Raw genomic sequence first — 26,184 nt, 5'->3', positions numbered from 1 at the left:
TGACCCTCAATGACCTCTTCTGAAAATAAGGACAGATTCTGAAGAATGTAACAGCTAGGGTTCTGAGGGCACATGCATCTAAATCCTTCATAAAACTGCTTTGGGATCTCTGATAAGAAAAAATTCCTATGACAGGATAAAATCAAAACAATTTTTTTTTTCTGTTAAGCTTTAGTTCTTTTTGTGTATGAATTTCAATATTCATTCTGGAAGAGGGGATTCTCATCTCAGAAAGAATTCTGGTTATCAAATAACAGAATCACAGATTTAAAGCTGGAAGACATGACTCAAGTCAGAAATGAGGCACTAAAAAAAAACTAATGATGATAATAGGCCATCTGAAAAGAAAATGTATTTTAAAAAATTCTATGAGGTGGCCACTTGTGACAAATAACTTCTTCCATTCTTGCAGGCTCTATGATCTTGTCACCCTGAGTACTCCCTCCCTCCACTGACTAGGTTGATGTTAGCCTCATCTGGCCATTCTGTTCTGGGTCATTTCTGTTTATGTTCTTAGCTAGATCCTCCAGTAAAGATCCACTAAAGGTGTCAGAAGTCTTCTGGTTCTTTTTATGTTGATTTATTTTTTAAAATAATGATTTATTGGAAATGTAAAATTAATCGTTAATTTCCTGCTACTACTTCACCTATATTCAATTTAGCAAACATGATGAGGTATAAAAGATTGTCTGGGTGTTGGGGAAACAAAGGAAAAAAAAACAATGTATTTCTCATATTCAAGCAGCATACACTCTACAAGATGGGATGGAGATAATATGTACAAAGATAAGTAAATGAAAAATATGTACAAAGTAATACAAAACAATTTCAAGAGGGAAAGAGTACTGTAAGTAATTATGTTATGCAATGTTGCCCATGTAGACAGTATTGAGATGTATAGAATAGTTTTTGCCTAGACTAAATGATCTTAGTCTATCTTTTCTCCTATTCTCCTGTGCATTTATTAAAAGGGTTTTTTTCTGGACTTAGGAGTCAAGATGGTGGAGGAGAAACAGGACTTCCACGGGGCTCTGAATTCTACCTACCCCAATTCATTTAAAAAGTGACTCTGAAGAAACTCTAGAGCTAAAGAACCCACCAAATGACACAGAGAAGCTAACCTCCCGCTGAGGATAGCCCAGCAGGCCAGAAGGAAGGGGTCAGTGCAGCATTCTGGGAGCCAACCCCAGCCCTGCTCAAGCCAGAAGTTTTAGCCTCAGGGCAGCCTGACCAGCTGCTGGCTGGAGGGACTTCAGATCACCGGGCAGCCTGACCAGCTGCTGGCTGGAGGGACTTCAGATCACCAGCAGCTGTGGCAGTTTCCAGAATTATCAACACATAGATGCCAAGGACAAAGTGAGAGATCAGTGTAGTGTGGACTTTGGGATTTGGGAGTTTGGGAGCGCATCATCCCCTGGAGGGAAAAGCCGCTGAGGTGCTGCGGCCATGTAGCTGCTGCCATGTGGCAGCTTCAGCTCCTGGTCTGCAGACTGTAGGGGGACCAAGTGACTAGTCTGAGGGGTCTTCACTCTAGGTTTAACCTGCTTGGATCTGGATTTCAGTCTAGGGTGGAGGTCCTGGAGTGTGTGACCAGCTTGCCAGAGTGTGTGGAGGCTTCAGAGAGGGCATCTAACTAATACCTTTGGCAGCTGAGAAAATTCCAGCATTTGGGACGAAGCTCCCATATCTGATGCCAGAGTCCTACTGTGGCAAAAAGCCCAAAAATCAAGTAATTGAGTGGCAAAATGAGCAGGCAAAGGAAGCAAAACAAACAGAACAACCCAACTTTACACTCCTACTTTGGGGATAAAAAAGGATCAAATCATGGAACAGGAGGAAGACAGTGAAGTCAGAACTCCTGCACCAAAAGCTTCAAAGAAAAATATGAGCTGGTTACAGGCCATAGAGGAGCTTAAGAAGGATTTTGAAAACCAAATAAGAGAAGTGGAGGAAAAATTGGGAAGAGAAATGAGAATGATGCAACAAAATCATGAAATGAGAGTCAACAACCTGACTGAAGAAAATAACACCTTAAAAAACAGACTAACTCATTAGCCACACATGTACAAACTATACTGAACTGCTTATCTTCCCAGTAAGGGTAGGTGACAAGGGAGGAAGGGAATGAATCTAGAATTCAAAGTTTTAAAATCAAACATATATATATATATATATATACATATATATACACACACTATTATTAATACTATTTTACATGTAATTGGGAAATAAGATATACAGGCACTGGGGCATAGAGATCCACTGGAAAAGTCGAAAGGGGTATGGGAGAAAATATGGGAGACAGCAGATCGGAGGAGAGGATATCCTGTGGGACTGCTATTTTGGGGCAGTGGGTAGGGGAAAAACGGGGAGAAAATTTGTAACTCAAAATCTGGTGGAAATGAATGATGTGACTCAGAAGTTAATAAAGCATTTGGAAAAAAAAAACAGACTAACTCAAATGGCAAAAGAGGCTCAAAAAGGCAATGAGGAGAATAATGCCTTTAAAAGCCAAATTAGCTAGACAAAAAAAGAATCTCAAAAACTCACTAAAGGGAATCATTCCTTCAGAATTAGATTGGAGCAAATGGAAGCTAGGGACTTTATGAGAAATCAAGATACTATTAAACAGATCCAAACAAATGAAAAAAGAGAAGGCAATGTGAAATATCTCATTGGGAAAACCACTGACCTGGAAAACAGATCCAGAAGAGATAATTTAAAAATTACTGGACTACCTGAAAGCCATGATAAAAAAAACAACTTAGAAATCATCCTTCAAGAAATTCTCAAGGAAAACTGCCCTGATGTTTTAGAACCAGAGGGCAAAATAGAGGTTGAAAGAATCCACTGATCACCTCCTGAAAAAGATCCCAAAAAGAAAACTCCTAGGCATATTACAGCCAGGTTCTGAAATTCCCAGATCAAGGAGAGAATATTACAAGCAGACAGGAAGAAACAATTTGAATATTGTGGAAACACAATCAGGATAACACAGGATCTGGCAGCTTCTACACTGAGGGATAGAAGGGCATGGAATATGATATTCTGGAGGTCAAAGGAGCTGGGATTAAAACCAAGAGTCACCTACCCAGCAAAACTGAGTATCATGTTTCAAGGGAAAATATGGTCATTTGGTAGAATAGAGGACTTTCAAAGCATTCTTGATGAAAAAAACCAGAGCTGAATAGAAAATCTGACATTCAGATACAAGAAGCAAGAGAAGCATAAGAAGGTAAACAGGGAAAAGAAATCATAAGGAACTTATCAAAGTTGAACTATTTACATTCCTATATGGAAAAATGATAATTATAACTGATGGAACTTTTCTCAGTATGAGAATAGTTGAAGGGAATAGAAATATATACATATATATGTCTATATAGGAAGGTATATGAGCATATGAATACATATGTGAATGTGTGTATATATGTGTACAGGTATACATAGACAGAGGGCACAGGACCAATTTAATAGGAAGGGATGATACTTAAAAGGTGAAATTAAGAGGTGAGAGAGGAATATAATGAGAGGAGATGGGGAGAGACAGAGTGGGGTAAACTATCTCATATACAAGAGGCAAGGGAAAACGGTTACAATGGAGGGGAAGAACAAGAAGGCAAAAAAGAATGGGTCAACCTTATTCTCATTGAATTTGGTTTAGGGAAGAAATGACATACACACTAAATAGGGTATCTCACCCTACAGGAGATTAGGGGGGGAAGGGGATTAGAGGGGGGATGATGGAAGGGAGGGCAGGCTGGGAGGGGGGTGAGAAGTTAGAAGCACCTACTTTTGAGAAGGGACAGGATCAAAGCAGAGAATAGAACAGGGGGAGGTGGGATAGGAGGGAGGGAAATATAGTCAGTCTTTCGCAATATATCCACTATGGAAATGTTTTGCATAGCTACACATGTACAACCTATACTGAACTGCTTATCTTCCCAGTAAGGGTGGGTGACAAGGGAGGAAGGGAATGAATCTGGAATTCAAAGTTTTAAAATCAAATGTGTAAATATATATATATAATTTTACATGTAACTGGGAAATAAGATATACAGGCACTGGGGCATAGAGATCCACCATGCCCTACTGGAAAGTTGAAGGGTGTATGGGAGAAGATATGGGAGAGAGCAGATTGGAGGAGGGGATATCCAGTGGGATCGCTATTTTGGGGTGGTGGGTAGTGGAAAAATGGGGAGAAAATTTGTAACTCAAAATCTGGCAGAAATGAATGATGTAAACTAGAAGTTAGTAAAGCATTTGATTTGAAAAAAAAAAAAAAAGCAAACCAAAAAAAAAAGTTTTTTTTTTTTCTGTCAAATATCCTACATTGCTTTCCATGTGCATATAGCAGATTCATCTAATATTAAGCTGCCTGTAATCTTCTGTAGGATGGAAAAAGCAGACAACAAAAATGGCCAGGATTTTATCTCTAATAACTGCAAATGGTTTCTGAATCAGGGACTAAAGACAAAGATTGACAAAAGGGAAAAATATTAACGGTTGGAGGAGATGTATGAGGCCCAACACAGTGGTCAGCTACTGGTAAAACTATCAGTTGGTTCCACCAATTTGCAAAAAAACTTCATAACTATACCCCAAAGTCACTAAAATGTTTAATTCCACTGATGCAGTGATACTACTATGAGGCATGAACTCCAAAGAGGTCTAGGACAAACGTAACCATGTGCAATAGCAAAGAACTGAAAAGAAATGCCCAAAACCAATATGGAATATGAATGTAATGAAATTTTATTGTGCCATAAGAAATGAGGATTAGGACAGAGTCAGAGAAATATGGAGAAAGAGACTTGTATAGAGTGATGGAGAGAGAAGTTAGCAGAAAGAGAACAATTTACACAATGACCACAAAAAGGTGAGAGGAAACAACTGCAGAAGGTCAGAAATTTGCTCAGAACAGCTTCCCAACACAGCTTTAACAGACGTGAGGGTGAAATGCTACTTGGTGGAGAAAAGACGGAGGATCTAGGGCTACAGACCCAGACAGGCCCTTTCAGTAGTGAGCTGCTGCTCGACTATACACATCTGTTAAACTGGAGGGAGGGGAAGGGAAGAGATGATGGTAAGTAACAAAAATGGGTGGGAAATAGATTTGCTGAAATTAATTATACTAGAGATGCTTATTAAACAAGTTTTGGGGTTGGACTGATGTTCAATACTGTTTTCAATAAAACGGTTTTTTTAAAATGAGGGTCTATGGTATTCTCCTGTGAATAAAGGGCATAAATTTATGACAGAGGCTTTGTAGTAACATCCTGGCTGATTAGGTCTTCTGGGCTTTTTCTAGGCTCTTGGCTACATTGTGGATAACTGAGATATCTCTATACAACATTTTTTTTCTGCTGCTGAAATACACTAACAGTTTTGTGTCAAATTTTATTCCTTATATTGAAATCTGATTTAAAAAGACTAAAAAAAAACATGTGAAGCAAGGTGTTTACAAGGAAATTATTAAAAGTCAACATTTTTTCTTAGTAGATTCCTGATCTTTTTATTTCTTTGGCTATCTTCCTCCAATGACTTTCATCCACAATTTGTTTATTGCTATAACTTGTGACCCAGTAGCTCAGGGGATATGCTTCCATGGCCTGGGTTCCATTGTGGGGAGAGTTTCCATCCTTGAATAGTTTTTCTTTGCCTAACTTCAGGCCCTGCCTATATTTTCCTTAGGGAATTTCAGAATAGTTTGTGTCCAAGTCCTTAAAGTCATAGGTAAAAGGGTTCCCAGCCCCCAGAGTGCTTGTGCTTAAGGTCACAATATATACACAAGGTACAGGAAAGGCTTCTGTGTCATCTCACAAAAAACGAAGAAAACTCAAAATAGCCAATGGACAAATGACACCACTATCTACTCTTTACCACTGTTCCACAAATAAGCCACTCCATTTCTCAGCTCTGGGCATTTTCTCTGGCTGTCCCTCTCCTCATCTCTACCCCTGGCTTCCCTGACTTCTGTTAAGGCCCAACCAAAATCTCATCTTTTATACGAAGCCTTTCCTGACTCCTTTTTAATTCTAGTGCCTTTCTTCTGTTAGTCATTTCCCATTTATCCTGTATTATTTTATGCTTTGTATGGATTTGTAAGATTACATTGTAAGCTCCTCGAGGGCAGCGACTGTCTTTGGCCTCTTTTTGTATTCCTGGATTTAGCTCAATGCCTGGCATATAGTAGGAGTTTAATAACTATTTATTAATTGACTGATTAATGCAATAAGAATACCTAGTGACTTGGACTCCCCTGGAAAGAGAAAGTAAAGGGCTGCCCTTCCCCACATTCCAGTGAGTGCCACTTTTACCCCAGAGACGCATACATTTCTTCACTCCTATATTATACCTTATTGCAGTAGTTCTCAAAGGGCCAAAGGTACCATAGTTCACTAGTATGCTTTGATTTTTCAGCTGTTTTTCACTAACTTCTAACTCTTCATGGGGTTTTCTTGACAAAGATACTAGAGTGGTTTGGGCAGCTAAGTGGCATAGTGGATAGAGTGTCAGGCTTGGAGTCAAGAAGCCTCATTTTCTTCAGTTCAAATCTGGCCTCAGACACCTACTAGCTGTGTGACTCTGGATAAATCACTTAAGTGTTTACCTTGGATTCCTCATCTGTAAAATGAATTGTAGAAGGAAATGGCAAACCACTCATGTTTTGCTAGGCAAGACATAAAATTCTATATGCCATCTTCTTATAGATAAAAATATATAAATAATTTGGTTTAAATTTTAATTATCCAGCATACGTAGCAAGGTAAGAAGAGTATTCACCAAAAAAAAAAAAAAAAAAAAAAAAACAAAGAACATACTACATGTACACACTACTAACCTCAAAATGCATGAAATACTGTGAATTCAAAGAACTCCACAAAATGTCTGCTCTTACCGAAGAAAACTGCCCAGTGACAAATCTTGCTTTTCTCCTATATGGCTGCTAATGGAAATAGTCAGTGGGCAGGATTCTTCACAGTCAAGAATATTATGCCATGAGTGAAACAGGCTTGAGAATCGCTATCCTCAGGGTCTGGACTCATCTGGAAGGAAAATCAACCTGGGACAGAGAGGCAAGCATCTTCCCAGTGGACCTTCTTGGCACAAACAACTCCCAGGAAACATCTCCTTCTACCAAAGGGGTAGGGTATGCCCAACAAGTCCCCCCTTTCTGGCTAGAAGACTAGATTTGGGGATCCTATTCCCTCCTATAGGATGGCACTGTGGTCCAGACATCCCATCTTCTTTCTTTAGAAGGGTGAGCCCCAGAAAACACAAACTTGGGATTGACAGAGAGAATCCCAGGGCTAACGTCCAAAACCACCATATGTCTAATTGAGGAGGTTGGGCCTTGAGACTCTTCAGGGCCTCAACAATGCAGGAAATCCCCCCATCCCACCTTCTCTATCCATAAGACTGGGCATTCCCAATTTTGTCTCTAGGAACTCAATGATTCATGTTTTGAGACAATTTATAAGTAAACAAATTAATTTTAATGCACAAAGTATCCCAAAATCTGAGCCAGTGCTTCAACTTCTCCATCAGAAGTTTTTGTGGATTCTTATACATTTTCCACATCCTTGATCTGAGTGAATGGGCCCTCTGTTCTACAAGGGCTGCCCCTTTTTTGCTTCTGCATTGTTGCATAAGGACATTTCTTTAAATTTCTCATTACTATGAATCTCATGCCTCACAACCTACTCGAATGAAAAGACATGGTTGTTAGACAACCATCCCCAACTGTTCTTCTCCAAGGCCTCACAGGCAGAGTAGGTTGAGTAGGAGAGGCTACTTTGGTTGCTTTAATTTACATCTCTTTGACTGGAGAAAGGGTCAACAGTTTTTCTAGTCATGAAATGTTACATGTTTTAAATGTATATTTCCTTGTCTGAAGATGTCTTCAGATTTTTGACCAAGTAACTGCTGTGATATAGGAGCTCTCTTCACAAATGTTGTATTTGTTATATATTTTAGTTGTCAAAGTGGCCAGAAACATTTCCCCAATTGGCTGTTCTTTTGACTATATTGTCTTTTGTTGTTATAAAAATGTAAAAAATGCTAACATAATCAAGGACTAAATAAACACAGCTAGATATTTTTGCCAGTTTGTTTCTCTATATTATCTCTTGGGTTTTTATTCACCTAAAAATAGCTAGAGAGCACAGTAAGTAGACTTGGGAGGTCACAAAGACTCCAACATGAAAGCTGTGCTGGACCTTATCAGCTGTGTGCTCTTACACTTCACACTGAAGCCTGCTCAGCTTTGGTTTCCTTATTGTAAAATGGGGATAATAATAGGACAAGGCTGTTATGAGGACAAAATATGAAATTTCACATACACACATATGTGTAAATAAATAAAATTCACTTCATAAACCTTAATGGTCTATATAGTTTTTACTCATTATTATCTATTTCTATGAAGAAAATCTCAAGTTTTTTGTTCAATACTACATTAATTATATAAATTAAAATTAAAAACTTTACTATGTCAATTCAATTCATCCAACAACAACGAATGTCCCTTGTGCCTGGAATTCTCCTCCTCTTCACCCTGACCCCCTTCTCCCTTCTGTAGGAAGGTCACTTTGTATCTACTTTGTATTATTTTATAAACATCTCTATATGAGTTCTAGGTAAGTTAATTCCCATATATTTGATAGATCTTGTTATTGTAAATGGTACTTTTTCATGATGCTTTCTTGATGTTCACTGACATTAAATAGCAATCCAAATTATTTTTGTGGGCTAATTTTGAGGCCGGACTTTGCTAAACTCCCTTGTCTGAATATGATTTTTGAGCCAGTTAGATGTCCAAAATACATTATACATCATCTGCAAATAATAACATGCTTTGAGACAGCTAGGTGGCACAATGGATTGAGTACCAGTCCTCGAGTTAAGAGGACCTGAGTTCAAATATCCTCAGACCCTTACTAGCTGTGTGGCCCTGAGTAAATCACTTAACCCTGACTGCCTCAAAAAAAAAAAAAATTAACACACTGCCATCTTCATTTCCAATTATACTAAACTCTAAAATCTTTTTTTATCTTTTAGTCTGCTTGCTAGAATTTTTAATCTATGTCATATAAAAGTAATAAAAAGAGAGAATACTTCTAATGTCTCTCTATTACATATGATGTTGGATATGGATTTAAAGGAAGATTTTATTATTGTGTTTTATTTTATTGTTGTATTTCTGTTCCTCTTAGTGTTTTTATCATAGAAAAATACTGGGTTTTATCCCAGATTTTGTTCTGTGTCCACTGATATAATCATCTGGTTGAGTGAAAAACAAATCAGAAAACCATAAAAGCATATAAAAAGACAGTCAACAGTGCCACACACACATCAACATCCATGGAATGCAGCCACAACAAAATTTTTTGTTGTTGTTGTTGCTTTTTGGAGGGCAATCAAGGTTAAGTGACTTGCCCAAGGTCACACAGCTAATTTTTGTGTTAAGTGTCTGAGGCCAAATTTGAACTCAGGTCCTCCTGACTCCAGGACCAGTGTTCTATTCAGTGCGCCACCTAGCCGCGCCCCACAACAATTTTTAAGAGCAAATTTATGCCATCTAAACTAATGAGATAAAATCATTAGATTATGCTCACACCTAAAATCACTACAGAAAGGACAAAGCAATAGTCCTAAAACAACAAGAGATTATAAAGGCAAGAGTAGAATGTAACGGTAAGCAAAGAAGCGCCTTGTTTCAGCTCAAGTTTCTTTAAAGCCTTGCCCATGATTATATCAAGTCTTTGTTAAGAAATAGAACTTGTGAACCCCTATTACTGATGAGACAGGAAGGGGAGGAAGAGCGAGGAGCTAATGACCACATATAAGGAGATGCCCAAGCTGGGAGAGAGCAGAACTGAGAAGATAACACTTGTGGTAGCAGAGTTGAGAAGGAGAAAACATGTGGTATCCCGGCACTCTGTTTGTCTGTGTCGATTTTTGTTTGATACTTTGTACAGAAGCCCTGGGACCTTACTGGAAGCCCTGAAAGAGGATTTTCTTCTTGTCTATTTACAGAAGTCCTGGAGAAAGGATTCTAGGTTCTGGACTGCAATGACGATTTCTGTTGAGTTCTCAGACCTTGCATGTGGGTTTGTGTTGATTTCACAGGCAGATAGTGAACTGGTGATGGTGCCAGCAATGTGAATGAATGCTGTTTTGGCTCTGTAAGCTTTGTCTTGCAAGAAACAGAAACTGTGAAGGACTTGAGGTGGACTGAACACTGTGAGTTTCAATATAGAATGGGAACTGGATGAGGAGCTGGAAGAGAAGCTGAGAGCTGCCTGCCTTTGAATCCAGGTGACACTTGGGTAGAATCAGGCAGGAACTGGGACCATGGAAGAGGAACCATGGAATCTGAGAGCCAGATTCCAGTCAAGATGAAAAGACCTATTCTTGGGTACTTAATGCCAACTGAGAAAATTATGATTTACTGTAACTTAGGGGTGGAAAACTTTGACCTTTGTACTTTGTGTCCCTTAAGGAGGCCTGCTCCTTAAGGATGAATGAGTTAAGGACTTACTGAATGATATCTTTTGTTTAAAACTATGTGGCCACTTTGGTGAAAACTATGTGGCCACTTAGTGATAACTTGTTATAACAATGTGAATGCTGTACTTTGGTTTTTGTGAAGGTTTTGCTTTAATTTACTGTTGAATAGAGAATTCACTATTCTGATCACTATGTGATCAGAACCTTAAAGCTATTAGGGTTTTTTGATAATACCAATAAAATTCACAAATCATTAAAAAAACCCCAAAATGAAAGACAAATAAGAAACATTACAAAATTTGAAAGATGTACAAATACAAAGAAGTTAATAATATTATTCCCTAATAATATTACAATACAAAGGGAATATTATACAAAATCTCAAATTAGAAACATAAAGGAAATGGATATTTATATATAAAAATATAAATTACTCAAACTGACAAAATACTATCTCAATAACAGAAAAGGACAATCACTGAATAAAAAATAAAACAAGTCATCAAATAATTACCCTGGTAAAAATCTACTTGGTCACAGGTGAATTCTTTTAAAACTTCCAAGAACAAACAATACCTGAATTACATGGAAACCCCATAAATATAAAGATGGAATACTGTACAATGGCTTTAATGAATTTTTAAATCTGGCAAAAATTAAACTAGAATGAAAATTTGGTCCAATTTCCTTAAATATAAATGTGTATGTGGGGGGAAGGGGAAAGGAGGAACTCAACTATACTACATATTAGCAAACAGAATGATGCAATACATTTAAAAAAATCATGACCAAACAGGATTTATAATAGTTATATTTATAACTTATTCAACTTGAGAAAAACTATCAACGTAACAAACAATCCTCAAAAAAATTTCGTATAAACATATCACTACACAAAGTAAAAGCTTCTGTGGTTTTAGATTTCCTGGGTACCCACAAGGCTCAGTAATTGGTCTCGTCAGAAGGAGCTGCCCACTTCTTTGCCACATATTCATTTCATAGACTCACAGGATTCTAGAGCTAGAAAAGACCTCCAAAGAATCTCCACTATATTCCTCCCAACCAGTGGGCACTGAACATCCCAAGTGTAGTGGAACCCACTCCTCTTGGAGAAAATCCATTCTATTTCAATCTAAGTCACCATTAGGCAATTTTTTTTCCCCCTGACATTAAACTTCTATATGTCTCTTTAATTTCCCACCATTGACCCCTGTTCTGTCTTGGGATAAGGAGAACAAATGAATTCCTATTTCATAAGACAGCCCTTCATAGAGTTGAAAAAGACCAAGCTGCTCCCCTCAGTCTTCCCTTCACCCTTGACCCAGTCAGTAGTTCTCCTGGACAATGCCAATGTCCTAGAACTAAACCTACAGCTCCAGCTGCAGCCTGGCTAAGGCAGAGGATGGAGATTGTCCCTTATTCTCAGGAACATCACTTCTCTTAATGGAATACAAGATCTCAGTAGCTCTTCTGATCTCTTATCATCTTACTCACTTCTGCTGAGCTTGTATCCTCTGGACATCCCCCAGATCTAACAGACACAGTGCTATCTAACAAGGCCTCGCTTCTCCCACTGTACTTAGGAGCCTGATTTCTGAAACCCAGAGCTATGACTGAGCATTTGTTCTGACTCAGTTTCACCTTTAATAGTGTTGGCCCCCAGTCTGTGCCATCTGTGAATCTGACAGGTATTATGAGGCATACCACCTCATTCATTTTTCCTGGGATACAGGAGGGAAGGGACGTGCCCTAAAGGCCACAACAAGCCAGGCTTGCTTCCCTTCTGGTCCAGGCAGTCCAGGACACACCATTTCCTGCCTCCTTATCCAGCTCTGAGACACTCTGAAGGTTATAACACCCTCAGAGGCCTTGTGAAATGTGAATTTCCCTAGAAAGGTCACACAGTCCTCCTGGGCTTAAACTATCTCCTCAGATGCAGACACCAGGTGGGTTAGACAGATGAGTGCTGTACTGAAACTTCACAACTCTGAATATTCTAATCACACCTTCAATAATGGACTTCATGACATCTGTTTAGACTTATTCCCTAATGGCTTCTCCCCATCCCTTTTCTCGACTCGTCTCGGTAATATTGAACCCTCAACCATCAAAGACTCCTCCTCCCCAGTACTCAATATCCATTCCGTTATTCTTATCTATCTCAAGTCTATCCCACCTTTCACTTTCACAATGTATACTCTGGAACTCCTGTTCCATAATTAATACAATTATTTTTATTGTATACCACTTTCTCTCTTGCTCCTTCCACCTTCTGCCATTTCCTGAAACCTGGGCTCACCAGTCATCTTTTCCAGTAATGGCTGTGCTATTGCCTACCCTCTGAAGCACTGGATACTCTTTACTTCCCATTGTCATTTCCAGATTTCCCAAAGACTACACTTCCCCTTTTTTGAGATCTGTGCTATCCAAATTAATAATTTAATCATACTTCTGATAGCCATTAAAGACTTAACCCCCAGGATATCTTCCCCACCCCAGTTCTAGCCCTCTAATAAGGGACTACAAAATACATGTTGAATTTCCCTCAAATACCCTATTTCCCAGTTCTTCCAACTATAAAACTTCTATGATTACTCCTCTACCAACACATCAGCTACACACCCTTGATCTTGTGATCTCAAGTGTTCCACTTCCACATTCAAGAACTCAGAATTTCCTTTATTTGATCATAATTTTTTCTCTTCCCCCCTTCTCCCTATGGCTTACTCCTAACGTACCTTTGGTCCTCCCCATCCCTCAGGATGTATCCATGCTATCACCCCCTACCTCCCTTACCAAGAGACCCTGTTCGACTGGACACTATTTTCTACTTGTGAATTTCTGGCTCCTTTGTCCTAGGCCAGCATCATTCCCACAACTCATTCCCTTTGCTTCTACTCATACACTGAAGAGAGATGAAGAAAAGTCAACACTGCTGATCTCCCATTTCTGTCCCCTTGCAATGGCCATCCCCATTCTGGGAGTGGCATCTCGCTGCTGGAGGCCTTTCCCGGTCCCTCCAGAAGCTAGTGTCTTTCCTTAGAAAGGATCCTACCTTCCATCTACTCTGTTAGTAGCCTAGATATATACCTGCTGCCTCCCTTGTGAGAATGGAAGATCCTTGAAGTCAAGAAGCTTTTACTTCACTCCCTAGCAATGAGCACATGCTTAGCAAAGAACAGAAACCTAATAAATCCCTGTCAACTGGCTAATAAATCTGTCAATGTGCTAAGAATGCCACATAAGCCTTTGTCCAAGTCACTGACAAAAATGTTAAATGGCCAAAGGATAAGAACAGAGCTTGGGGCCCCTACTGTACAGGTGCCAAGCCAGCACTGGACTCTGCTAGCTAACTCAACTAGCCTGGAATCCAACTGATTATATGTAGATTGCCAGGCTCACATCTGATTTTTCTCTCATAAGATCATCCAATGCACTACAGAATTTTCCTGTGGCCCAGTTTGATAAGTGGAACAAAAAAGAAAATATGGTTACTTTGGCATAACCTGTTCCTGATTAAGCTATGTTGGCTCAGTGATCATTATTTTCTGTTTTTCTAGATGTTCAGTTTGAGAATCTAGCCAGGAGTCACTGGCTCATAGTTTATGGACTATATTATCTTCTCTTTTTGAAAAAAAAAATCTGATCTTCTCCAGTCCCATGGTCCCAATCACATTCCCCACAATTTTAAAATAGCACTGACTGTGCCTTAGCAATTCCATCCCCTCTTCTCTCTTAGCTTTCAAGGCCCATGAGGCTGTTTCATGATCTCCTCATTTCTACTGGGCACCCATGCCCTAAGAGCCATTTTGACTCTGACCTTGGTAGGTCAAATGAAGCAGCCCGGACTTCTCTCTGCTGCTGGTCCTCACTGTTCCACCCATCCCCAGCAGCAGTTCTACTCTCCCTTTGATTCAGATCAATTCTGGTTCAAAAAGAAACAACTTTGATGTTGCTGTTAGCTGTCCTCAATGGGCCGAACTCCTTCTGGGACTTGGTTGTCTCGACACCGTTCTCAGGCTACCCCTCCAAGCATCAGCAGCTATCTGCCAGCAATGCTGGTCTCTTTTAGTCAAGGAGACAGAGATCTGTCAGCACTGAGCTTGGCTGCTGAGGACTCAGATCACCCCAATGGCTCTCCTCAGCTACTACCTTTTCTCTTTCTTTGTGATCAGAGCTGTTTCCTGGATAATATTCTCTCCTCCTTGTGCACCCACCATGTGTCTTAGACTCACTTGCAGCTCTAAGAGACCATGGAACTCAAAGATCCATAAACCATAAAGCATTTAAAAAACACAGCAAAAATGTCGGCACCAAAAATACAACTTCCTCCGATCCCACAGTTTAAAAGACAACATATCATATTTCTATGAGGCTTTGAGGCTTATAATGCATTTTTATCCCAATGTGAAATAGGTAAAAAGCAGAATTACAGACACATCACGACACAGACTGCACTGAGGCTCAGCCAGGCATGGTGACCTGCTCAAGACACGGCAGCTACAGTCACCATTGGGCAGGATGGGAAGGCAGACCCTTGATTCCAAAGCACTATCTTCACCACTTTACAGTATATCAACTACAACAAGGTAAATGCAGTTAAACAGATGCTAGGGAAGGTGCTCAGAGAAAGAAAGGGGATGAAACCCTCTCTAAATAATCACTGCTCCCACTCATATAGATTCACTTGAACTCTATGAAAATAGACGACAATTCTGAAATATCATGAATTCATCCCTTTGCAACTTCACAGAATTTAAAGAGACTCAAGATGATGACAATGGCTAACATTTGCATAGCCCTTACTGTGTGCTTAGAATTTTTCAATGATTATCTTATTCAATCCTCACAACTCTGGGACATAGGTTTTGTTATTATCCCCATTTTAAAGATAAGGAAACTGAGACAAACAGTGGTTAAGTGACTTGCCCAGGGTCACAGAGAGAGTAAATGTGGACTCAGGTCTTCCTGACTAAAGACCTGGCACTCTATCTACCACACCACTTATATGGAAGACACCTTTGAGAACAACTAATTTTATTGATTATCTTGTCGGAGTGATAAGAGGCAGCATGTGCCAGGTAAATCAAACTGCTTCAATCATTGCCACTAACTCCCCTAGGGCCCTGAACCCAACCTCTGCCTCCCCGAGACTACCATCCCTGGCCCAGGCCCCACAGCCATTTCTGAGGGAGCAATCACTGTGGAAAAGGAACCCCCCTTCCTTGCTGTTGCCACCAGCTGGCCCGAATAGCCCAGGCCCAGGCCCATCCGCTGGGGAGTAGCCCCTGGCTTCTGCCTGAGAGGGCAGCCTCTTGGCCTCTTCGGCAGCCAGCCATAATGAAGACCTGCAGAAGAACCCTCTTCCCACCAAAGTCCTTGGCCCTCTGAAACGGAGATGGTTTTGTCAACAGAAATGACACAGGGAGGAGGCATTGACATGCGCATGGCCACTGCGCCCTAAGCATTAAGGGCTTTCCCATCTGACTTCTCACTGAAGCTGTGTGCTCTCAGAGAGCAGAGCCTGCCTGACTTTTCTGTTTGTATCACCAGCACTAAGCACAGGCTCTGTACATTCTGTTTGTTATTCAGTCGTTGTTCATTCGTGTCCAACTCTTCATGACTCCATTAGGGGTTTTCTGGCAGAGATGCTAGAGTGATCTGTCATTTTCTACTCCAGCTCATTTTACAGATGAGGAAACTGAGACAAATAGGGTGAAGTGACTGACCCAGGGTCACATAGCTAGTAAGTGTCTGAGGTTGGATTTGAACTCAGGAAGAGGAATCTTCCTGACTCCAGGACTGGCACTCTCTCCACTGTACCTGTTTATAGCTGGCTAGCTGCCACTTTGCACATAGGAAATACTTAATACATTATTTCATTCATTCGTTGCAAGCTTTGGCCCTAAGAAATGACAGCTGTGAACCTAAGCCCAGATCCTGATTCCAAATTTGGTGCTCCTTCCACTAAACAACAGGAGAAGGTGGATCCATGACTATCTCTACCACCTGAACTCTGGGGTTTGTGACCTCACCTCCTGGCTGATAACAGTAGGACCAAGGACAAAAGCCTAGTCAATGTTCTCTATAAGGAACATATGGAGGCCGGGGCGGCTAGGTGGTACAGTGAATAGAGCACTGGCCCTGGAGTCAGGAGGGCCTGAGTTCAAATCCAACCTCAGACACTTAACACAAAAACTACCCTTGTGACCTTGAGCAAGTCACTTAACCCCAACTGCCCTACCTTCCCCCCTCCAAGAAAAAAAAAAGAACATATGGAGCCCTTTTGTTTTTAACTGTAGAACAGAGTACTTAAAAAAAAAAGTCCTGCTGAAATCAATTTGTAAAACTTTATTAATTATCTTTGGAATATTATGGCTGCATGTCAGATTTTGCCCTTTGGAGTTATTATAAAACCCACAGTTTACAGTAAAGGCATGACCTATGTATTAAAAGACTGAAAGTATGTGTGTGAGGGGGTGGGGTGGGTGTATGTGGGTGTGTGGGTGTCTGTGTAGGTACCACTCCTGCAACAGCTTTCAAAAAATGCTTATTTATTCCATCTGAGACAACATGGCAGACCCCCTGCCACCTTAAGTGCCAGGCCTGATTATTTACAGAGCATGCTTATAACCTGCCAATGGGACAGAAGCAGCAAAAATAAGATGAGAAAAAAAAGCCTACTTAGTGATCTCCCTTCTCTGCTGTCAACTCTGCCTATGGGGAAGCAAAGACAAACCAGTATGGTGTAAATTTGGGCGATGGATACTATGTTCCCAATGCTCAGTCACACCAGGCTTAGCTTGTCATTGAAGTTTTAGAACTGTACCAACTTAGAAATCATTCCCCAAAGTGGCCATGCGGCCATAAGCCTGCTAATAATGCCCAGAGGCAGTAGCACTGTCCAAAGATGTGGATTTCTTAAGTTCCCTCCTTGGCTCTGCTACATGATGCTTATTATATTTGTGTAACATGGTCAAAGTCCCTTTCCCTTTATGGGCCACAGTTTTCTCATCTGTAAAATGAAGGAAGTGGGCCAGATGACCTCCAAAGGTCTCCCCAGCTCTAAATCTTGGGTCAATGGTAGATCTAGATTCCTAAAACAGAATCATATAGGTTAGCATCAAATGCTAAGAGTGATTTCTAAGGCAACCCAGGTAAAGCACAAGAAGCTTTAAAGATGAAATATAACATACAATTTGAATGATACTTGAAATTAAGAAGAGGATTACAGATCCTTGACAGGATCTCAAGTCCTATTAGCAGGCCAAAGTCAAAACATGACTGACTCCAAAGGTTTCGGTGTGGCCTAAGAGCAGAGCAAGGACATTATAGCCCAGAGTGTCTGCATTTTTAAGCTCTGCCCTTTAAGAGAGGCAACCTGGCTCAGCAGGAAAAGACCCCTTGACTAGGAATTAAAAGAACTGGTTTGTGTAACTTAACTACTTGTTACCCTGACTTCTTCCTACCCAGAACAAAAGTATTGGCTTAGATGATGTTGAACGTTCTAACGTTCTGTGAACTACTCTCTCACATCTCAAGCATACAACTGGAATGTACACAGCAGCCAGGCCAACATGTACAGGGACAAAATATGGGCCGATGCAAAGAGTACTGGAACTATAACCAGAAAAAGGAGGTTTAAATGCCCACTCCTTATGACTTTACTAACACTGTTAACTACACTGAACAAGAGGATAACAGCTGTTTTACCACCTACCTCACTCACAGTGCTGTTGCAGCTTGAGAAACTGCTTTATGAAGGACACAGACAGTAATAGCTATTATCAACGTTACTGAAGCACAACTTAGACCTCTGTTATCTCAAGTTAACTGCAAGAGGTAAAGGCAAAGATACACTGCCAGCTGAACCAATCCTACCCACCTGAATTAACACATGAAATCAGAAAACTAAATGTGATCTGAGTGGCCTCTAAAATGGAATCTGACCAGTGGAAAAAGAGAACACTCCTTTTACATCCACCTATCCTTTGCCTGATTGTAGGCAAATCCTACAAATCACATGCATACCAATGGCATAAAAAAATCCCAAGCAAAAGGAAATGGTGAACAGACTGTCAAGATTCAGATGAATAAATTCAGCTCAACATGGTCTATTCAACAATTCCTGCAGCAGCCTCAGAGAGCAGCCTGAGCTTACTACAATGATTCCATTAACACCCTTTATAGGCCACTTTATTATATTTTATTGCTGCCTTTGTAGGCGGGTCAGTATTTTATGATTTTCGCATTTTAATAAATTCCATTGTGCCATTTTCAACTCATTATTAAAATGGACTGAAAATTAATTTAGGATTAATTTAGCAGATAGGGAACTGACGATCAGAAGGACATAATTTAATTATAGAACAGATGTGTGCACAGACTTTTGTGTTCATTCATTCCACTTCACTTTCAAATACACTGCTATAGGTAGCTATTGTACATGTGAAGAAAAAAACTGCCCCTTGATCAGCAACTCCTGTTTGTAGTTGTAATGGGAATGCAAATTTGGAAGATCTTCCCTGCCCCTAGGCTAAAATGCACCTGAAGCCTGGGGAGGGAGGCTTGTTTTTCCTTAGATACTTCTTGATTGGCCAGTGAGTCAATAAGGTTGTTACATTCTCTGAGCCAGGAGAAGGCTATATAAGCCCTGATGTGTAGCTTTGTTTTGGGACTCACTTTGAGAAGTGTTCTGTGATTTGATCTGAATTCTGGGAAGCCGTTGTTGAGAGTCCCCTGGCTTTGAAAAACCCAGATGTTGACTGGGTATGGATGTAATGGCTGGACAGTTTGGAAAGCTGTCTACTTGATCTGTTTCTGTTTTGATAATTCTGCCTGTATACTTTGAAGTTCAGGGTGCTGACTTTTTTCCCTGAACAAGGTAAATGATATATGTCTGACTGATTAAAGTAAGCTTGGTTAAGCCATTTTGAGTTGCTTTCCTTTATCAAAGCAGATCCAAGAACCTGTGGTGGCGGCAAACCCTGAGGACGCTTGGGGTGCTTGCTGCTACAGTAGTATATACCAATTCCCCTGGAAGGGCAGCTCCTGGTAATTAGACTCAACTCTAACTTGGGAGAACAACTCCCAAGAAAATGACACTACTTCAATCCATGGCTATTAGCAAAGACTACAGGAAACAGAGCTCTTCATTGTCTATACTTCAGCTACCCCCAAAGAGGTGTGAGGAAAGTACTTGGCAAACTGTAATGGGTTAGTTAGATAAATATGAACTATTATGATCATTCACCAGTAAAAAAAAAATTCCATTTCACTATCAGGATATTCTGCTCTTAGAACTAAACCTTTTTTGTGTCCTGGACCCCCTGGCCAGTCTATTGAAGCCAAAGGGTTCCTATTCAGAAGAATGTTTTTAAATACAGAACATAAATTACATAGGATTGCAATGGAAATCAACTAGTACTGAATAGTTTTCCAAAATTTAAAAAAAAAAAAACACCACCCAAATCCACAGACTTAAGATTAAGAAATGCCACTCTAGAATAAAGGCATCCAACATCTTAAAAATGTTGAAAGCAAATCTGACTATCTTGATTTATCTATTAGGTGCCTTCCTCAAATGTATTACAAACTGAATTTTTGAATAGCACATGTCCATCTGTTCAGGCCTACATTCATTACTTAGCAAGTAAAAGCTGGATGACCGCTTCCCAAGTGGGCTGTGGAAGGAATTCTCCAGCTATGGGCTGGAGCTGGTGGCCAACACTAAAAGCTCACATTTATAGGGCACTTAAGGTTTTCAAAGTTCTTCACATCTACTGACAGATGAAAGGCTAGATGAGGCAAGGGGGGCAAAGCACACATAAACTGTCATCTTGCAGGCAGACACCATGTGCCATGTGCTCCATCCCGCAGATTCCCTCTGCACACAGAGCAGCACTCAGCACTGCACACAGCAGCCACTCAATAAACAAGGATAACAGGGGAGAGGGCAATGACTAGCTACAACTCCCTTCTGTTTTTCTAACTCAGCCACCTGAGACCACCCTTACTCATCAAACTGCTTAACTACTATCTATACCATCACTATTTAAGGAAATAGTGCTTACCCCCAAAAGGGACTAAACTTACTGGTTTTAATAATGCTGCTGACCCAAATGTAGCTGAAAAGAAGAAAGCTTTCAATGGGGATTTTAAGACTTCAATGAAGGGCATATATTTAAAACCAGGGCCTCAGTCAACTACAGTAGATATTAAGAGCTGATTTAGCAAAGTAGAGTCTACACATTAGGGATCAATAAATGTATGTTAAACTTAAAGGAAAAAGTTCCACTATTTAAAAAGCACAGGGTTTCACATTTCGCAGGATGGTATTTCATTCTCTCAAAACCAAGCATATCATCTCCAAATTTATGTCAGCTACTTTGTGTCCTGTCTTCTCTGATCCAAATTTACAGGAAGTGGTTTTATATATACAAAGACCTGATGAATTCCAGTCATGACTTAGGTCTTCTATCCTGAAGTCAACACCCAAATCAGAAGGGAACTGAGATCACAGAGGCCTTGGTAGGACTCCATTTCCACAAACCACACTAGTGCACAGCTGATTTAAAACAACCTAGACACTGGAATTAATGGGTTATCAAATCAATAAATGTCACATTCTTTGAATGTATTTTATATATATTTTGGAAAATTCCATTTACATGCTAAGCCAGCAGAGTAGGAAGAATGTTATAGAACACAATGAAAAAATTTCTCCACGGATGAAAACAGCCCAGAGATTTTAACCTTGCTCTTTTCTGTATGGAAACAGTCCTCTATTACACCCTACTCTGATACCTTTGAATGGCCCAGAGGAGAATCTGATCACCCTGGTGGATGTATAGCCCAAGCCGATGAAATAACAGAGCCTTAAAATGTCTGAAATAAGGAAAACAGTCAGTTAAAAAACCAATGCAATCAACAGGCCTCTTCCTCAAGCTTGGCAAATCCAAGCCTCTGAAAGCAGGCCCAGCTTACCTGGGACAGGGCTCTTTCTTGAGTTGAGGTTCTGAGAATCCCCAACCTCTTCCGCTTGCCCGTCGGCTTCCACCTCCACTTTTGGTTGGCTGTCTTTTGCATTATCACTAAGGGAAGTTCTTGTGTTTTCCTCTTCTTCTAAAACTCCGGCAGCAGGAACATTAGGAGCAGTAGGTGTAGTGAGAGCAGCAGGAGCAGCAGCAGGAACTGGAGGGGGGGAAGCTGGAGGAGTAGGAGGAGATGGAGAAAGAGAAAGGACCGCAGAAATGGTGATGGGTTTCGGGATGCTCTCCACTTTCAGATCTTCGGGGGGATTTTCCAGAACTTCCAGATCAACAGTCAAAGGCAACATCTCCTGCTTTACAATTTCAACAATACTCTCTGTAGCTGTCAATTTTTCACTAACTCCATTCATTTCATTAATGAGGTTTGTAGTGGAAATCACTGGAATATCACTGGGTGCTACACTACAGGGATCCTTGCATATGTCATCTTCTGCTTCTTGTGTTGGTGATGGATTTGACGTTTCTGTGCAAGGTACAGGACTGGGCAAAGGTATGGCATCCTCTTTTGGGGAAGCAAGTTCACATCGATCATTTCCATCTGCTGTGAAGGCAGGCAGGTTACACAGAGGGACAGCGGCGGTGGTGGGAAGAACAGGACTGAGAGCAGCGGGAGCCATGGTGGGTGGGGAGAGAGGAGGAGGAGGAGGAGGAGGGGGAGGCTCTGCTATAGACTCCACTGAAGTCGTCTCAGGTATTGGACCAGATTCCTTCTTTTCCCCACTAGGCTCTAGGCTAAGGACTGGGGAAGGAGACTTCAATACTGGATCTGGTTTTGGCTTCTCTTCTGCAGGAAGAAAAAATACAAAGTCTAAGAAGACTTCTTGTATCAATTGGCATCACATTATCATGGGCTACTTCTTCTGTCTTAAATTCCAAAGCTCTACTACTAGTCCAAGAAAAAGAGTAAGCATTTCCCCTCTTTCCTTCAGATCACACCCACTGCCTACTCATATCTTGTGGAAAAGGGTCTATCCCCAACAGCCTTAGGCATGATTTTGGAAACTTAACTCAACAAATTGATTTGTGTCAAGGCAGGAGGTTTAACAGGGGCAGCTGAGTGTCCCCTTGGATAATCCATCTAGAGAAGCCTACTGAAGGAAACAGGGGGAGTAGCCATGGCAGGATGGCTTTCAGCCTTGCCAAACTTCTGCTCCATGCAGAAATTCCTTCTATGAGAGGCTCTGTGTCTGTGGCAGAGACCAATTCCCAACACAGGCGGTCATTCCAGAAATATCTGCTGACTGATAGACTTCTCTATGTGAAATGAAAACTCCCTTTAAAAATAAAAAAAAAATTTATTTCTTAATAAATGGAAAGAAATTGGAAATAAGAATCTCACAGCTTGGGCCAAATGATAATTTTGACAATTTTTGTGAGGGCTTCAAATGGTGAAGAATTTATAAAAACAAGAGGTGAAGTGCATATTCAGAAAACTAAGGTTCAGCAAATAAAACATTTGTTTTCCTAAGCCTTTGTCAAAACAAAAGTCCAAAGACTTTTAGGGTACCAAAAATAGAATGGATTTTTTTAAAGACACGCTTTGAGAATTTGTAAATTCCAAGTACCAAAAAGAAAGCTAATCTGGGGAAACTGAAAATGAGGGTGAGTTACACCTAGTTTCCAGGTGGTTGTTTATTTGGCAAGATAACAGGCTTCACTGGAAACAAAGACTGCATGACCATCATTCAAAAGAAAGCAAATTTTAAAATGCATTAGAAAGAGCATCCTATGTTACAAAAAACAACTTTACTTTCTCTTCCACAGACTTTCAAGCATCATTGATCTCTGTCCTTTATCACCAGATATTGGCCAAGGAAGCGTGTCAACAAAGGTTTGATCACTTAATCACATACACTTGGTGGTTAACATTATGGGTAGACTCATAAAGCTTCTGTTTTTCTTGTCTCTAAACTAAATGGCCTTAAAACTCACTTTTAATTTATGGGTTTCATGCCAATGTTTCTAAAAATTGGCCCCTATACCCATATAATTACAGTAGTAAAGTGGAAACATGGGAATCCTGGTATTATTTACAATACAAAATATTGTTAGAACCATCAAACTAAGTTGTAGGGCAATAATGTTCATGCTGGAAATCATTAATTTCTAATTCACTCTTGCAGCTGGTTATATATGGCCTTGGGTACACTCACTCTGGGAACCATTCACCAAAAAAAATCCTGTATGACTGCTGGATGAAATGACAATGTGGGTAAAAGAACTACAAGCCAAGAGTTGTGCATTCATAATCAGAGGGAGCACACCAATTTAAGTACAGCTTTCCCAAAAGGAATTTCCTTTGGTGGAGCTTAGGCCAAAGCATAGCCAGCACTACTAAAGTCACAGGAATGATGGCGCGATCACTGGCTGTGTACCTCAGGGGTTGAAGCAGCTCAGGACAGAAGAGTAAAGAAACAACCCTGGGTAGAAGGGGGCCAGCACTCAGGGCTGAACTCCACACCAAGTTTTGGCTCTTGTTTTCTTTACTCTTTTCTAATGAGCCCCTCCCCAAAGTGATTCAGGTACTGCCTGGTCCCTAGAGGGCTTCTGATTCTCCCACGTTCTCATCATCTAGTAGGCATGAGGGTCTTCACAGTGATGTCATATCACAATATAGGAAAGGAGAAAGCAAAACAGAACAAAAAAAAACTTCTATGTAAAATGGTTTCTCTTTTCTTCATGGTATACTGAAACATTCCTTTTTGACAGTTCACAATTCTAAAATGCTGATGCTTATTACTAAATACACTAACCAAAAAGCATGAAGAACAACCATGTTGGTCAGCCTCTCCCACACCCTCTGGAAATCTAGGTTCAAACTTGCAAAAGGGGTTTTATCCAAACATCAGCATCCTTCTTCAAAAACAACTGAATAAGGCCATTCGGTCCTCAGAAAGCTCATGTCTGGCACAGGATGGTGTGTCAAAGATTTCCTATCTTGGTAAAACTTGGGAGGAAGCTCAAAAACAATGGTCCACTAGGGCTGTGGGTCAAGTCTGAGGTGCACTGGGAATGACCTCCAGAGTCATCAGAGCAGTGGTAAATGAATAACCAAAGTTTCAAGAGAAGGCTTTGCCATTTACTCTATATCCCAAACTGTGGCCTTCTGGTTGATTTTTGACTCAGGAATTCTACGTCATTTGTGTAAGCCTGCAAACCAAATTATTTGCAAATATTAAGTTTTTATTCCCCTGTAAAGTTTTTTCCAACTTTAATTTTTAGATTTTCAAGGTGGTCTAAAAGAATCTGTCAAAGCTTGGTAAAAAAAAGCATGGTTTTAATGCATTTTAAATTGGCCTCCTGTACTCCTCATCATTGGCTGGAGAAGTCTATGAAAGCCTAATTCTGGAGGATCATGGACAGGGTAGAGTCTTTAGTTAACTTGTGGTCTGCAGTTTTTTTTTTTCTTCCATTAAGAAGATATTAATTTTTAATTTCATGAAGCCTCAATATTAGTAACACTGGTAGAATATAATGGTTCCGGTTAATGCTACCTGTTAAACACCATGCATGAACTCTAGGACACACTACACTCACACCTCACTAATCACACATTATTACTGAGTAATGCAATGGGAATATATTACAAGACCAGCTTTAGCAGGTTTATAATGTGACCCTTAACATTTGGTCTGCACAATTAAATTCCCTTCCACTTTAAATTCTAAGACAACTTAAAAATATTTTAAAGAATAGTAATGTACTGAAAATTTATTACAAAAAAAAATCTAGAATAATTCTTACTAACTAAAAGTAATAAAGGCATGAATAATTAAAGGAGCAGATATTCACAACTTGTTTCTATTTATCTTTGGAATGCAGTCACCCACAAATAAGTATATACAATGGGTACCCCTCTTCCTGCCATAATCTGATCCCAGGTCCCACTTTTGGATGGCCTGAAATCTAGTTAAGCAGAGGAAATAAAGAAGTCATGGCTAGCCCACATACACTGATAGTCTCAGTGAGTTCCACATATTTGATTGTATTATCACTGAAGCTCATTCTGGAGTCAATCAATTTTAAGTCTCTTTAGGAAAAAATAAGCTTTCCCCTTTTGCAATTCTAGAGACACTAAAACTAAGATTTTCAAGGAAATTTTTTTTAGCATTTTGTAGTAGAGGCAGGCAGAATTGCGTTATCAATAAAAATGTCCCAGGGGGTCCAATATTTCAGGGAAACAAATGACATTTGTTTAAAAATTTAATAATACTGAAATGATGTATCCAGTCAAAATTATAAGCAAAGCATTATCAGCCTTGAGAATAAGTACATATGGGGGGCTATAGTGAGAACAACACTTTGTAAACTTTAAAGTGCTACAGAAAGGGGAATTGTTATGTTAGAGGACAATGAGATTTTAAGCAAAAGTGGGAAAAAGTTGTAACTAGTCCTGACTCAGTTTCCTCAGAAGTTCGCTTTGCTAGTCAACATTTCTCAGCTTTGTTACAGTGAAGATAAGATCTGAGTCCTGAGGCTGGATCCCTTCTTCACACAGATAAGTGTGGGGGCTGGGGTGGAGGGAGGGGAGAGGAAGGGAGGGAAACATAATTAACAAGAAAGAGACAGAGAGAAGACTAAAGAACTCAAGAGAACAGGGAGAAAACAGCCATAAACA

The 26,184-nt window shown here is 40.1% G+C and overlaps 2 protein-coding genes across 7 annotated transcripts in view; both read right to left on the bottom strand.

Moving 5' to 3' along the window:
- HP1BP3 (heterochromatin protein 1 binding protein 3) overlaps nucleotides 1-26,184 on the bottom strand; it is a 483,172-nt gene that overhangs the window by 134,944 nt on the left and 322,044 nt on the right. The gene's annotated exons all lie outside the window — the stretch shown is intronic.
- EIF4G3 (eukaryotic translation initiation factor 4 gamma 3) overlaps nucleotides 1-26,184 on the bottom strand; it is a 411,795-nt gene that overhangs the window by 93,298 nt on the left and 292,313 nt on the right. For all 6 annotated transcript variants that reach the window (XM_069079469.1, XM_069079465.1, XM_069079464.1 and 3 more), the window contains one exon: nucleotides 21,502-22,350. In XM_069079469.1, the coding sequence (XP_068935570.1) occupies nucleotides 21,502-22,350 (849 nt within the window). The remainder of the gene's footprint in view (nucleotides 1-21,501; nucleotides 22,351-26,184) is intronic.

The sequence above is a fragment of the Petaurus breviceps genome, unplaced genomic scaffold (assembly GCF_028583685.1).
Source record: "Petaurus breviceps papuanus isolate PSGF00001 unplaced genomic scaffold, PetGlider_PUasm1.0 91041, whole genome shotgun sequence".
Classification (NCBI taxonomy): Eukaryota; Metazoa; Chordata; class Mammalia; order Diprotodontia; family Petauridae; genus Petaurus; species Petaurus breviceps.
Note: the sequence above shows the minus strand (reverse complement) of the source record. Positions and strands in the feature narration are given on the sequence as shown.